Raw genomic sequence first — 14,574 nt, 5'->3', positions numbered from 1 at the left:
TGAACATGAATGATAATAAATAATTAAAGGCAGATGGTGTAAAGAGGAGGGAGAAGGGCTCTGTGGTTTTTTGAACTGGGGGGGTTAGAGAAGTAAGTCCCTGATGGGGGAGTCAGGTTAGGGTGTAATTGTTTCAGAAATAAACCCATAAAGTGCCTAGTCTACAAAGACACCCACTTCCCAACATCTTTTAAAAAATGACTCGGTTCCTTTAACGGATTGGAAACACCCTCTTGCCTTAGAAACTGAGCATCACACACCTGGCTTCAAGCTCAAGTGCGTTCTCTCTTTTGCTCTCTGACTGCCCCACCTAAACTCACATCATGCTAATGAACCCCTTCCCCCGCTTTATTTTTCTGCATAGCACTTAAACCGTCCCCAGACATATCCTGTGCATATCTGCCTACTGGAAATCTCCTCCCACAGAATACAAGCTCCATGGAAACAAGGGCTGCCGTTGTCTCCTCTGCTGCCATATCCCTGGCAGATACGCCAGTGCCTGGCCTGGAGTAGATGCTCAAGAAATGCGACCCAATGAATGGATAAGATCGAAGGACTGGATTCGTGTTCCCGGCTTAAAGACCCCCTGGTTCACTCTGTGGGGCCTCCAGAATGATCCATCCCTCAGATGGAGTTATTATGCCTATCACACCAACAGGGAGGCTAAGTTGTAGAGCATCTCATGGTCAAACAGAATCAGGGTAGCTGCAGGTGCAGACTGTGCAGGCATCCAGTGTCCGCACCTCCTGGAGTCCAGAGCTTTCACCATCCTCACAAGGTCATCAACCCCTGGTCTCAGGACACCCACCGTGCACAATGTCACAGTGTCCAGGCCTTCAGCCCACCATGCTGCCATCCCCTCTCCCATTCCCTTTCTCCATACAACTCTCCAATCCAACAGAGTACCCCTTTCTGCTCCTTAAACTAATACCACATTCAACTTGGGACCAAACAAGCACTGAGATTCTAGGGTGATTCTTGGACTGAGATTGACCTCACAACTTGGCTGCAATGTCTATTTCAGTGATGATTTCATCTTGCAGTTCTGAGCAAAAAGTTCCCATTTCCCTCCCCAAGGAAAACCCCTCTTAACAGTCAATGGGTTCAGAAACCATTTCCGTGGAGGCTGGTCCTCAAATGCCTGGCCATCATGGAAGCTCTCAGAAAGTCCATGTGGTCCTTAAGAATCAGAGACCAGAAAAGGGTGAAGGGTAGTGGGGTAGAGAAAACCCAAAACTTTATTGTTTAGCTGCTGGCTTCATCCCATTTCACATTGTTGACGACATTTGCAAATCAGGAAAGATCTCCAATGCTCTTTCCCCTAAAAATGACCACACCACAAGGGCTGCAGGAATTACCACCACCCCCAGGCCTAAGAGATAGGCATCGGCTACACCATGTCATTAGGATATTTATTATTATGAACACACAAATGGAGTCTATAGATACACAAAATAAACAACTCTATCTTCACCCAGCCATCTTCTATACATGTTTACATAGTAACAAATTCCACTGACAACAACACTCAGCTTCAGATCACTTAACTATTTTACATACAAGACAAAAGTCATCTGGACACAGTTCCTGAGGGTGGAGATGGAGCAGATGGCATCACAATCTAATGGGAAACTGAGTCAGGGAGCGCCCAGAGGTAATTTAGCAAGCTTGCAATGAGAGAAGCTGGGGACTAACATTCATTAAGTGTTTATGGTGAATTAGGCAAGGTGCTTTTCAGACACCATCTTTTGAAGGATGAGTTGTTAGTTGGGACTATGATTTCTGCCGTACAGATGGGTAAACTGAGTCTCAAAAAGAAGAAGCAACTTGCCCAAACTCTCCCATCTGCTTATTCTTTGCATCTGTGCTATTTCCATCAACTTGCCTTAGACTGTCTCTGCCATGTGCAACTCAGGAGAAGGTGGGACAAAGTAATACCAAGCCCTGCCACCTGGAGGCAGCGGTCCATCTTCTGGGAAGACAGACATAGCAAAATGGGAATCAGGAGGCCGTGCCGCGGGATTTCTTTACTTTCTTTCTTTCTTTTTTTAGGGAAAACAAATAATTATTAGGTAAATAAGCCCCTGTGTTCCCCAGATGGTGAGCTTTGGATTTCCACAAAATCAGAAATTCTAACACCCTGATTTAGGACTGTGGGAACTTGGGACAGTCACTTAACCTAGTTGGCTCTCAAAGGTATGGAGGTAACACAACCTCTCTCCCTGGGGTTTTAAGGGTACACTGCATGTCAATTACTAGAACATAATGAGTGTTCAAGAAATGAGAACGATCATGTGCCGCCCCTGGTTTTTCCTGGAAAAAGGATTCAGAACTTCATGGGTGGCGCCTGTGGCTCAAGGAGTAGGGCACCGGTCCCATATGCCGGAGGTGGCAGGTTCAAACCCAGCCCCGGCCAAAAACCACAAAAAAAAAAAAAAAAAAAAGTATTCAGAACTTCAAACAGACGGTGACAGACCCTTCTCAGAAAAAGCCCTGCGTCTTCTATCTAAATTCCTTCCTACTCCTGAGTCAGGCGGATCCAGGGGTTTCCCTCCCACCACGACATAACCCGGGGGCAGGGAAGAGAGACCAGTGACACCGGACGGACGGAATGGGCACACCCACTGCGAACATTTTAATACTAAAACGCTGTTCTCCACTTGGGGCGGATTAGCCAGCGGTACTCATACAGCTCTGCCTGTGAGTCGCCACGGCTGCAATTTCTCTTTTTCTGCATTACACCGAGTTCAAGTGCACGAGCGAGCGCGGCAATCTCTCTGCTCCCAGCAAACGCCAGTCATCCATTTCCCCTCCAAGGGGCAGTGGGGAAGGGGCGCGCTCCTCCTCTCTTTATGGAGCTGCCAGATGGCTTACAGGTGCGGTCCCAGGGGGCCGCCTCAACTTCGCTCCCGGCTGACCCTTTCCCACGCTCCCCAAACAGGCGCAGCGTCCCACCAGGAGCTGGGACTCCAGACGCCACGGGATCGCACGACTCCAGCTGGCGTGGCCTTGGCCTCCTCAAGGCAGTACCCCAGAGGACTCAGGCCGGAGAGCTCGGCGGCCCCGAGCTCCCTGTCCCTACGCGGAACGACTAATTCCGTGTCCCGTCCTCCTCCCTGCTGCGCCCTCCCCGCGCACCCGGCTCCGCGCGCCGCGAGAACTTTGCCACCAGCCGCTTTCCGATCCCTGCCCGGAGCGCCCCCGCGCGCCCGGCCCCGGCGGCTCCCGGGCCTGTGGCCGCGCCGCCCTCTCGGCCCCGCGCGCACCTACCCGGCTGGCTGCAGTCGCCATCCGCTCGGCCGGAGGGCGCCCCGGCACCGGGCTGATCGCTGGGCCCCGCCGCGTCCACGCACAGCTCGCAGGCTGCCGGCCCCGGGGGGCGCACGGGCCCGGCCCCGGCCCCGCAAGAAGGCGCCAGCTCGCCCTGCGCCGCCAGCTGGCGGACGCGCTCCCAGGTGCCCGAGTCGGCCGCCCGCATGCCGCGTGCCCGGGGGTTGCTACCCGCGGCCGCGTGGGGGGCTCCGACGGCGAGCGCCGGGCTCACAGCCCCCGGGGCCACCGCCGCATCGGGGCGCAGCCGAGCGCCGCCCCACCGCCCGTCCGGCCGCCGGCGCACGCCGGACCAGGACTCTCCGTCCGGCCGGACGCCGGACTGTCCGCTGCAGCCGCACGCGAGGAATTCGGCCGCGGAACCTCTCACGTGGGAACGACTCCCGGCCCCGCGGCTCCTCCTCCCGCTCCTTCCGGGCTGGAGAGGCCCGGCCGCTCGCCCCGCCCCGGACCCGCCCCGGACCCTCCTCGGCTCCAGGGCTCGCTGGAGTGCCGCGGGTGGAGGGGGCGCTGTGTCACCTCACTGCTCGCCCTGCCCTCTGGCCACTCGGTGCGTCCCCAGTATGGTCATTCTCGGAGGAACCGAGGTCAGAAAGAGAGACGGCCAGTGGGGACTCGAGCCCCAGTCTGAAAGCCCCAAGTGAACGTGTGCAGAGGAGAGCCCTGGCCCCTACCTCCCGCCGGGGACCCGGTTCACAGAAGCCTCTCTGCTCTTCTGACACCCTTGTGACTGCCTCGCCAAAAAGCTGAGGTCCTCTCTGGCTGGGAGAGGGCAGAAAGAGCGGGCAGGGACAGGTTGCCATTAAGGGACGTTTCCTTCACTGTTGTGACTGTGTCCAGCCGCACTCTGAGTGAAGTTAACACAGAGGGCACACGCTGTGCAGTGGGGTAAACCGTGAGGAGGCTGGGATCTGGGGGAGACCCTGGGACCTCCCCTGCCTTCCCCGAGCCTCAGTTTCCCATCCATGACATGAGGCATCAGGAGTTCCACCCTGTCTATCATCGTGCTGGTGCTGCTTTTGAACTCCCCACTGGCATCTATGGGAGAGGCCAGGGCCTGGTCCGGGAGTGGTGGGGAGTGCAGTTACTAGGCCAGCCAGGCCCTGTAGGAGATGGCACCTTGGAGGGTCTTCAAATCTCAAGCCACCCAGCAGAGTGGGTGTTCTGGGGCTGGCAGTTTTTCTGCAAAGCAAGTTTGCAGCTCTGAGCCCACTTTGATCTGGGGATTAGGATGCTCTTTAGAAGAACTAATTATCTCCTCACAGCCCTAGGGGGCAGGTCCAGGTCCCCCCTGTTGCAGACTCACAGCCAGGTGAGGAGTCATGCCCTCTCCAACGAGCCCCCCACCTCCCCTCCCAGGCGGCAGGCACACCACCCTGCCCAGGCCCAGCTCTTTAATCTGAGTCACTGGCCTGTAGTTCTCTGACAAGCTGTGGGAACCAAATTACTTTCCCCTATGTCTATAAAACCTTTTGGGGCAGTGTTCCACCTGCGGGCAAGAAGCCCCGCCTCTCAGCAGCCACGGTGGCCTGCCTACCAACTATAATGTCTTCCCAACTTCTGCCCTCCCACATCCCCCTCACCATCCCAAGGACAGCAGACTGCCCAGCTGCAGGGGTCCACAGGGCTGCCTCAGAATGCCTGCACCTGTCTAACTCGAGCCCCGGACTGCCCAGTGGTGGGCAGAGTGGCATGGCAAATGCCGGAGTGCTCTCAGCTGGAAGAAAACTTCCCATGGAGTTGAACAACCCTGTAACCCCAGAGGAAGAGTTACCTTTAGAAACTCATCCAAGAATGAGTGAGGTGGGCTGTGTGGAGGACTGCTGTGGTTCTATTTCATAAGGGCATTTGGGTTGTATTCTTTTAACATCGACATCCTTTGCATATTCAACACTTAGGAAGACTTTTCACTTCCACATGCTCTTTCCCATATTTCTTAAAGTACATGGAATATACTTTTGATATTCCTTTTAATTCCGTGATCAAGACAAAGCGTCATGAGCATGAGTATATAGTGCTCATCACTTGAATCTGATGTCAGGGAGACACTAGGGGGTAGTGGGGACTGTGGCGAGCCAAAGGCCATCAACTCCTATACAGAAGGCCACAGATTATTGTCATGCGGAAATGTGGACCCAGTATTACCAGACATTCTACTTTTTGTTGTTGTTGTTGTTGCAGTTTTTGGCTGGGGCAGGGTTTGAACCCACCACCTCCGGCATATGGGGCCAGCGCCCTACTCCTCAAGCCACAGGCACCGCCCCTTTTTGTTTTTTCTTTAAGAGCTGCTGGGAATATGGATTTTTTGGTGAAATCTAAATTTGAAATATTGGCAATTATTTAAAACAGCAGTTCTTAACCTGTGGGCTGTGACCCACAGGAACTGTATTAAAGGGCCACGGCATTAGGAAGGTTGAGAACCACTGGTTTAAAACTTTAGAAGAAGGACAAGAAAGTAGAGAAAGAGGGAGAACAACAAAGTAAAAACGTCTTCGAGTTTCTATCTGCTCCCCTGGCCACCAGTGCTCATGTCACTGCTCCCTTCAAGGGTGCCTGCTGTGACCTCTCCATATGCGCACACACTTCCTAGTTACACTCCAATAATCCACGCTGGCTGTTAAGCCCACAGTGCTGGGGAATTTCCTCTGCTTTTCTCACTCAGCAAAGTTTGGCCATGGCTCTGTGTGGGTGTGAGTGTGTGTTATCTATACCTAGGACCAGGGCTTCAGATGGAGGTTGGGTCCACCTTCCCCAGCTTCCTGGGGGTTCTCAGACTGCCAAGGCCTCTCCAACTCAGCTGCACCTCTCCCTCTCCCTGGTCACAACTCGCCAGCAGGCACGTCCCCGGAGCAGTGGCAGTCAGCAGTCTACCAGCAAACCATCTCCCTCAGTGGGAAGGTATTTTCTTCCTTGAGGTATGTTTCCGATTATGAGTACACCCTGAGCCCAGGAGATGTTTCTGCTCGGTTCTGCAACAGGAGATCCAGGAGCCAAAAACTCACAACCCATTTTCTGCCCTGAGCAGCTTGGGCAGGTCCTACACAAAGGATAACTCCAGAGTGTGTTTTAGTGAAGAATGCAAAGCAGACCAACTTAAGGGCACATGACCTATGCAGTCCCACTCCCCAGTGATCTACCCTTAGATCAGCGGTTCTCAACCTTCCTAATGCCTCCTAATGCCGTGACCGTTTAATACACTTCCTCATGTTGTGGTGACCCCCAACCATACAATTATTTTGTTGCTACTTCATAACTGTAATTTTGCTACTGTTATGAATCATAATGTAAATGTCTAATATGCAAGATGTATTTTCATTGTTACAAAGGGGTCGTGACCCACAGGTTGAGAACCACTGCTTTAGATGGACCCTGTGCTTGGGTTAATGCTGTGCTAACTTTGCCTTGAAATTCTTAATCACTTTTGAACATGGCCTGTTGGGGCCCACAAAGTATGTAGCTAGGCTATGTTTTTAATACAATCATAACTTCTCTTAACAATAGGCATATGTTCTGAGAAATGTGTTGTTAGGTGATTTCATTCTTGTGCAAACTGCAACTCTGTCCTTGTCCTGGGCATGTTGTGTCCTGCCTCAGCAGGGCAGCAGGAAGGGAGGGTTTCGGGGGTCAGGAAAGGTAGTAAGAACTGTCCCCATTCAGTCCTCCCAGCAACTCCTGTTAAAAAGCAGAAGCACAGTGGGAAGGCAGAAGGGAAATGGGCCGTCCAGCCAGGGGATGGGGAGGCTGCTGTGACTCTGAGCTCTGAGGCCAGACAGTGTCCTCATGACCCTGACCTCAGGCTGACAGAGGGCTACCCAGGAAGACACAAAGGACGCTGGGGACACAAGGGGTCAGGGCAGATACCATTTACAGTACCCCTTATTCCCAGGGGAACTTTCTTTAGATCACTGGAGAAAACCACAAGACGTATTTGGAGTACAGAAAAAAAAACCCAGAAACATTGTATATAGGTTATCAGGAAAACTTTGAGATACACCAAAATCAAGACAAAAAAATCCACAGGGATGGAAACAATTGAAGCCCTCCCACAACACCAATAAGTCGAGCAATTTGAAACTTGCACGGGTGAATCAGAAAGGCTGCTGTCAACTGTGTATCGTGGAAGTGAAATAATGGACCATAACAGTCTGTCTCAAAACTCTCACAGAGACCCTTGTATTTAGAGATCTCATTATCGTTAGCATCTGCTTGAAGTTGAATATCTGAGTCCACTGGAATTTTTCAGTAATTTTTTTTCTTGCCCTTGTCATTAATACTGTCATACCTTGTTGAACGATAGGGATGTGTCCAGAGAAATGCATCATTAGGTGATTTCATCCTTGTGCAGACAGCACAGATTGTGCTTACACAAGCATAGATGGGTCAGCCTACTGCTCTTAGGCTGTAAATCTGCACAGCCTATTACTGTTCTGACTACTGTAGGCAGCTGAAGCATGATGGTAAGCATTTGTGTATCTCAGCAGACCTAAACAGGGAAAATACGGTGTTATAATCTTATGGGACCATCATCGTCTGTATGATCCATTATTGACGGAATCATTGTGCAGCATGACTGAATTTTTAGATGCTGTACTGAGATCTTTCAGCCAACATATTACTGTACTATCTTTAAATATCTTTAGCCAAGGTAAAGCAGCAATTTTTGACTCCTAGAAGGTTGCACTGTTTTGTATACCCTGTGAACTCTTGGCAAGACTTCCCAGCGAGTGTGGAGACCTCAGCTGCAATGGCAGACCCCCTCTCTCCATGTGGACAAGTGCCTTTTTGTCTTTGTAGCCAAGTGTCCTCTTTAGCAAAAGCAAAGGCTTTCCTAGCTCTGCCTACTATGGTTGAGTTGGGTTTTTCATGGCGGTTGTGTGGGTATGTTTTGTGTGTGTGTTGCTAATAGTGACAGGAAGTGTATTAGTTACCGATTGCTGCGTAACAAATCACCCCAAGATTTAGTGGCTTAAAACAACAAGCATTTATTATCTCATAGTTCCTATAGGTCAGGGAGTGCCTCTGGCTCAGGGTCTCTCACAGGCTGCAGTTAAGGTATCAGGTGGGGCTGCTGCCAACTTCAGGCTTGCCTGGGGGAGAATCTACTCCCCAACTCACTCACATGGCTATTGGCAAGAGTCAGTTCCTCCTGGGGCATTGGACTAAAAGCCTCAGTTCCTGTTTGGCTCTTGGATCTCGCAAAATGGCAGCTCGCTTCCCACAGAGGGCTCCAAGAAAGAGCAAGAGTCCAAGATTAAAGCCACGTTCTCTTTGCAACCTAAACTTAGAAATCGCATCCCGTCACCTTCTCCCTATTCTGTTCACTGGAAGTGTATCTCTAGGTTTCGCCCAAGGGCAAGCAGATGAAATAAGGTGCAGATACCAAGAACGGGGCAGGGATCATTGGGGCCATCCTGGAGGCTGCCCACCCCACGAGCTTGGGGACACAGTCTTTGGAGGCAGAGACACCAGGACTCAAATCTTAGCTCTGGCACTCACCAGTATATGATCTTAGGCAAATAAATGCTTTCACCCCTGGAAGTCTCAGGTGCCCCATCTGTAAAATGGAAATGATCATGGTAATTACTTGTTGGGCTGTGGTTGGAGGTTTCAATGAGCTGAGGCACATGCCAATGTCTGCACCATGCCCGGCATAGGGTCAACCCTGTAAAATGGCACCAGAGGTAACTAGAGTTATATGCCCGTGGCTACTGAGCCACACAAACACTCCCTGCCATCTGAATGGGGATCTGTAGTCTTCAGTCAACTCCTGGGGACTCCAAAGTGACTTTGAAGCCCTTTGGCAGGCCCTGGGTGTCCTCTATGGCTGAGGCCACCAGTGGGGATGGTGCTGTGTCTTTTCCCCTTGGCCATCCCAGTAGGACTCTGGGGCACAGGTGCAGCAGGGAGGATTAGCGTGGGATTTTCCTCCAAACTCATTTAGACCTTTGCCCTCGGGGGGCAAGGATTTTACCAAGGTCCACCTGCCATCTGCCCTGGCGAGCCTGGAGACTTTGTGGGCCCATCATGGGCTTGCCGATATCCTTTGATGGTCTTCTCAAGGCCCTCAGTGACCTGGCAGAGATCCTGATTTCTCCCTAGGTGGTTCCAAAGAGCCTGTCCCAGAGGCATAAGCTTAGCTCAGGCCTCGGGCAGACCAGGGCATTAAAGCATTTTCACAGAGCACAGCTGGCTCTGTTGGACAGTCTGTCGGACTGTCTTGGGTCCTAGTTAGACTCTTAACAGCAACAAAAGGGTAAAGTCCTTGCTTATCTGGGGGTCACACAACACCCTTCTCTAAACCCCTTTCTGGGGCATTTGTTTCAAGCAGGAAGGTCTCTGTAGGGAGTTAAAATGCTGCAGCTTATTCAGAATAAAAACAACAGCAAAGATACTAAAACTTATTATAATAATACTGTCAAATATTTACATAGCACTTACTATATACTAGACACTGTTCTAAGACCTTTATTAGTCCTCCCAACAATCCTGAGTGGTAAGTGTACTATAATTATCACCCCCATTTTACAGATGAGGAATCAGACACAGAAAGGTCAGAGTCCCAAAGCCAGTGAGTGACAGAGGCAGGACTGAAGCCATCTACTCTGACCAGTGTCCATATTAATGGCCATGATGCTACCTTGGCGAGAGGTGTCATTTATTGATTACTCACGTTGCCCCAAGGACTGTGTTTCTAGCTCATGAAACCCTCAACACCACCCTATCCCTGTGTTCCGGATAAAAAAACAGGATCAGGGAGATAGATATGTTATCCAAGGTAACATGGGCTGTAAAGGCAAGGTTAAGAGTCTCACTCTTGGAAGTGAGGGGTGTTTTCTGGGGAACTGCCTCCCACATCAGGGTTGTGATCAGGGTTGTGGAGATTGCACGCCTGTAGGCAGGGGTAGAACAGTCACCTCTTTTTCCCTTCTAAGGAGGGGCTCAGAGGGAACCTGCTGGACGCTGGGGGTGGGTGAGCCCTCTGCTGCCCCTGGTGGCCACTAGCAGATATAATCATTATTGTTACGTGTTATTAATAATATTAGTTAAAGCACTTCACACATATTAGCTCATTTTAATCCCCAGAACAACTGTATAAACACGATTATCATCCTTCCTTTGTCAATGAGGAAACCAAGGTACAGAGAGGTTAATTACGTTGCCCCAGGCCACACAGTTGGTATAAAGTGGAGTCAGGATTGAAACAACAAAGTCCTGGCTCCAGAGCCTGTTCTCTTAAGTATGATGCCATTTTCAGTGGGACCGTGATGGTGCTCTCCCACCTGTTCCCCAAGGAAACAAAGTGATTCCAAAGAGCAGGCTAGTGAGCTGCTTCCAAATTCTTGCCTGGTGCGCCATGAGGTCCTGTCCCTTTAAGGCTTAAAGTGCCCATCTCTCCTAGGGAAACAGCTCCCACAGTGGCTACTAGCAAGATGGAACACTCGGGTAAGAACTCTGGGCAACTGTACCTGGGTCTTTCATGGAAGATCTGTAAGCTGCCTGAAAATAGTAGTCCAGGGATCCCAACAGCGAGGGTTGGGGGCAGGTTTAGTTGTTTAAAGACAAAGATGGCTTTTCTCCTTTCGGGAAGTCCAGGATGGCAGACACTTGCCCAGGGGCACACAGAGAATCAAAAGCCCAGGGGCTGCCTTCCATAAGTCCTAGGGCAGTGGTTCTCAAAGTGTGGCCCCTGATCAGCTGCACTGGCACCATTCCTGGGCATTTATGAGAAATGCAAATTCTCGGCCCCTCCCAGATCTCCTGAATTGGACAGTCAGGAGGCGGAGCCTAAATGTCTGTTTCCACAGCCCTTCAGGTGACCCTGATGCTGACACACCTGAGGGCCACTGCCCTGCCCAGAGAAAGGGCTGCAAGTCTTTTTCTGAGTGGGGTGGGGGAAGGAGGCAAAGGAGAGCAGCAAGGTCGCATTTTCAGTGGCTGTGGCGTCATAGTTACATAACACCCCCTCCTCCATCCTGATGGCTTTCTGTACCCAGAGTCCAAATGCAGGGGCCCTCTCTTGTCAGGAGGCCACCTGCCTGGGCTCCAGAGCCTGTCCGCACATGCCTGCGGCTGCTGTCCCAGTAATTATGGGCTTTGCCGGCCTGCCCGTCCGCCCACCAGGCATGTCAGCCAGAGCGACTCCCGGCTCCCCCACCTCTGAAGACAGAGTGTGGACAGCCCCCATCGCTTCCACACAAGCAGCTTAGGGGCTTTGGTGGCTGCAAGGGCCCCCAGCAAGGTCGGGGATGAGCCTCACTTTGCCCTCAGTGTCCCCAGCATGGCCCGAACCCAGAGAGGAGGCAGAGCGTTCTGTACTCTGCACATCAGGAAGTGACCCTGGTCTCTGGGTTTGCGGGGCAGAAGTTTGCAATGGCCCCTAGTCCCAGTGGGACTAATTAGAATTTGTTCTAAATTCTTCTTTTCCCAGAGTGGTCCTTTAAATATCTTTGGAACTGGTTTCAGGAGGCAGATTTGTTGAAAGGATATGTAGGAAGGATTGGCATCTTCCCCCTGAAGTTTCTCATTAAAACAAACAAGCAAAACTGTGTTTTGCTAAATGTGAAAGACTCCGCATTCTTGTTGTTTTAAAACCTTGACCTTTGAAAGCAGAATGTTTCTCTAGGATCAGTTTGCCCAGGGGAGGGGGCTCTCACAACTCAGGGAGTTGTCCTGGGGTAACAACGTCAAAGCTTGCCGCGTGGGCCTAATCCCAACTCCCCCTATAAATGCAAGGAGGCAGGGGCAGTGCCTTAAACTTGACCTATGCCCACAGTGCCAGGCACACTGCAAGCACATACTCCTAAAGATTGTCAGCTCAGGCGTATAGTCTCCCTGTTGCCTATGCTGAACCTAAAGAGGCCCTTCCATTGCTCTGGACCACCCCTATTTTGCTTAAGAAAAGTGTCTCCTGTCTTAATATTAAGAATAATAGTGGCTGCTCACGTCTGTAGTTCTAGCACTTTGACAGGCTAAGGCAGGAGGATGGCTTGAGCCCAGGAGGTGGAGGCTGCAGTGAGATATGATGTGATGACACCACTGCACTCTGCACTCCAGCCTGGGCAACAGACATGGTTGTCTCTAAAACACAAACCCCGCAACAGAACAATAGGTACCATCTGCTGTGGGCTGGTTGATGTGGTGGGCTCTCTCATGACGTCACTGCCTTTAATCCCTTACCTGTCCTATGGGAGGGGGGTACTGTTTGTATACCCATTTTATTTATTTATTTTGAGATGGGGTCTTGCTCTGTTACCCAGGATGGAGTGCAGTGGCAAGATCTTAGTTCACTACAGCCTCAAACTCCTGGGCTCCAGTGTTCCTCCTGCCTTAGCCTCCTGAGTAGCTGGGAAGAGTGGTGCCTACCACCACACCAGGCTAATTTCTAAATTTTTTGTAGAGATGGGGTCTTTCTCTGTTGCCCAGGCTGGTCTTGAATTCCTGGGCTCAGGGGATCCTCCCACCTCGGCCTCCAGAGTTGCTAGGATGATGTGAGCCATTGCACCTGGCCTTACACCTGTTTTGAAACAAAGCAAACTGGGTAAATGAGTAAAGCAGAAGTTGCAAACTGGTGACCCTTAGGGCCAGGTCTTCTTTTCCTAGTACTCTGGTACAAAATGTTTTAAAAACTGATGGCTAACATTTTAAAATTAGGATAATTTACACCCCAAAGTTCAGATGTTTAGCTTCCCTGCACCTTTTTTGAGAAATCGTATCTGTTGATATCAAATCCCTGTTCCATACCACATGGCAATGGTGTGCCACACCCCCACCCTGGTGAGTCCTCCCTGCTTCCTGGTATCTTGGCCTTTGGCTGCCTCACTCATGTATGTGACTTGCCTGGCTGCTGCAAAGTCAGTGCTTCTCCTGGGTCCATCTATCTGTCTGCCTCATACATCTCAGCAGGGCCCGTTCCTGGGGGATCTCAATGTGGCAGATTAGAAGGACACTGGACAGGGAGTTGGGAGGGGGACAGGGAATGTGGATCTTTGTTCTGTTGGCTAGGTGACCTTGGGCAGACCCTATTCCCTCCCTGGGCCTCAGTTTCCTCACCTATATAATTAGGATAGCAGATAAGAATATTTCCCTGACTCTCTCCTCTCCTATCAGCCCCACCAAGGCTTCTTGTAGACACAGAGCCCATTGGGAAACTCTTAGGGATTCCAGACAGGCCAGGCACAGGCTGGCCCACCTGAGCCATCCTGTGGACACAAGCACCTCCTAGTGGGCAACTGTGTCACTGACCCAGAGCTGCACCTTCCAGAAGGGGCCAAGGGTTTGGGCCTCCCCAGTGACAAGGCTGTGGGTTCCAAAGTCAGAGCATCTCCAACACCTAATAACCTGATTGTACAGAGGAAAAGGAATGACCCAGACTCTCCACTCTGAAATACAAGATACCTGAGCTGGGAGGTGGAGCCAGCTTGTCCCTGCCCAGGTCAGGCTAAGGTCAAGGATGCCTGCCAGGCATTGGGTGAGCCAGCTGAGTCTCTGTCAGAGACCAAGGGGAAGGGCTACTTCAAGTTCTAGGGACATACAGGACATGAATTCAACTTCCCTTTTCTTTCTTCATCCTACAAATATTCAACAGAGGAGGAAACTGAAGCCCAGAGAGACTGCTCCAAGTCACAGAGTAAATCAATAGCAGTGCTGGGCAAGAGCTCAAGCTTCTTGACCTCTGTCTTGGGGTCCTTCCTATATTCTCTCTTCTTTGGGAATCTAGGCCCCTTTGACTACATGGCATGGGATCTCAGAAGGGGGTTGGAGTGGCCCACGTGGGCAGGCACTGTCTGTCCGGTTCAGAGGCCCAGCATGGAGCTCGTGCAAAATGATCAGGGGCAAGCTTCCAGGAGGGAAGCTTCGTCGGAGGAAAAGGTTGCAAAACTGGCAGCCGGCAGCCCACGTTTGGCTCACAGACATATTTTGTTTTTTTCACAGTGTTTTTTAACAATTCACATTAGTTGCCAACATTTAAGAATTGGGAGATTTCCATAAAGATAGGACTTCTAAGTCTTAGAGTCCAACAAAAGCTGGACGAGGATTTCTTCCCAGCAGTGTCTGGAAGGAGCTAAGTATCACCACTTTCCTTTAGCAGGCTCGGTTGCCCTCACCGGCTTACCTGACACCCTGGCGTGTAGGTTTGGGGATGTTGAACCTTCCTCTGCAGCCTCCCTGTCCTGAAGCCACAGCCTTGCACGGGAGAAATCCCAGTTATCACTGGTTCTCAACCAGCCCCCACCAGGGACATTT

At 51.2% G+C, this 14,574-nt stretch overlaps 1 protein-coding gene across 4 annotated transcripts in view; it reads right to left on the bottom strand.

The window, feature by feature from the left end:
* Positions 1–14,574, bottom strand: part of KAZN (kazrin, periplakin interacting protein) — a 1,031,394-nt gene that overhangs the window by 147,398 nt on the left and 869,422 nt on the right. Inside the window, exon 1 of one of the 4 annotated variants that reach the window (XM_053575945.1) lies at positions 3,271–4,274. The exons of the other annotated variants lie outside the window; for them this stretch is intronic. Coding sequence (XP_053431920.1) covers positions 3,271–3,478 — 208 coding nt within the window. The 5' untranslated portion in view covers positions 3,479–4,274. Of the gene's footprint in view, positions 1–3,270; positions 4,275–14,574 lie in introns of those variants that run through there. 4 annotated transcript variants of the gene reach the window in all.

Source organism: Nycticebus coucang, chromosome 22 (assembly GCF_027406575.1).
Source record: "Nycticebus coucang isolate mNycCou1 chromosome 22, mNycCou1.pri, whole genome shotgun sequence".
In the NCBI taxonomy this organism is placed as follows: Eukaryota; Metazoa; Chordata; class Mammalia; order Primates; family Lorisidae; genus Nycticebus; species Nycticebus coucang.
The sequence above is the reverse complement of the archived record's forward strand: the minus strand, read 5'-3'. Positions and strand labels throughout refer to the sequence as shown.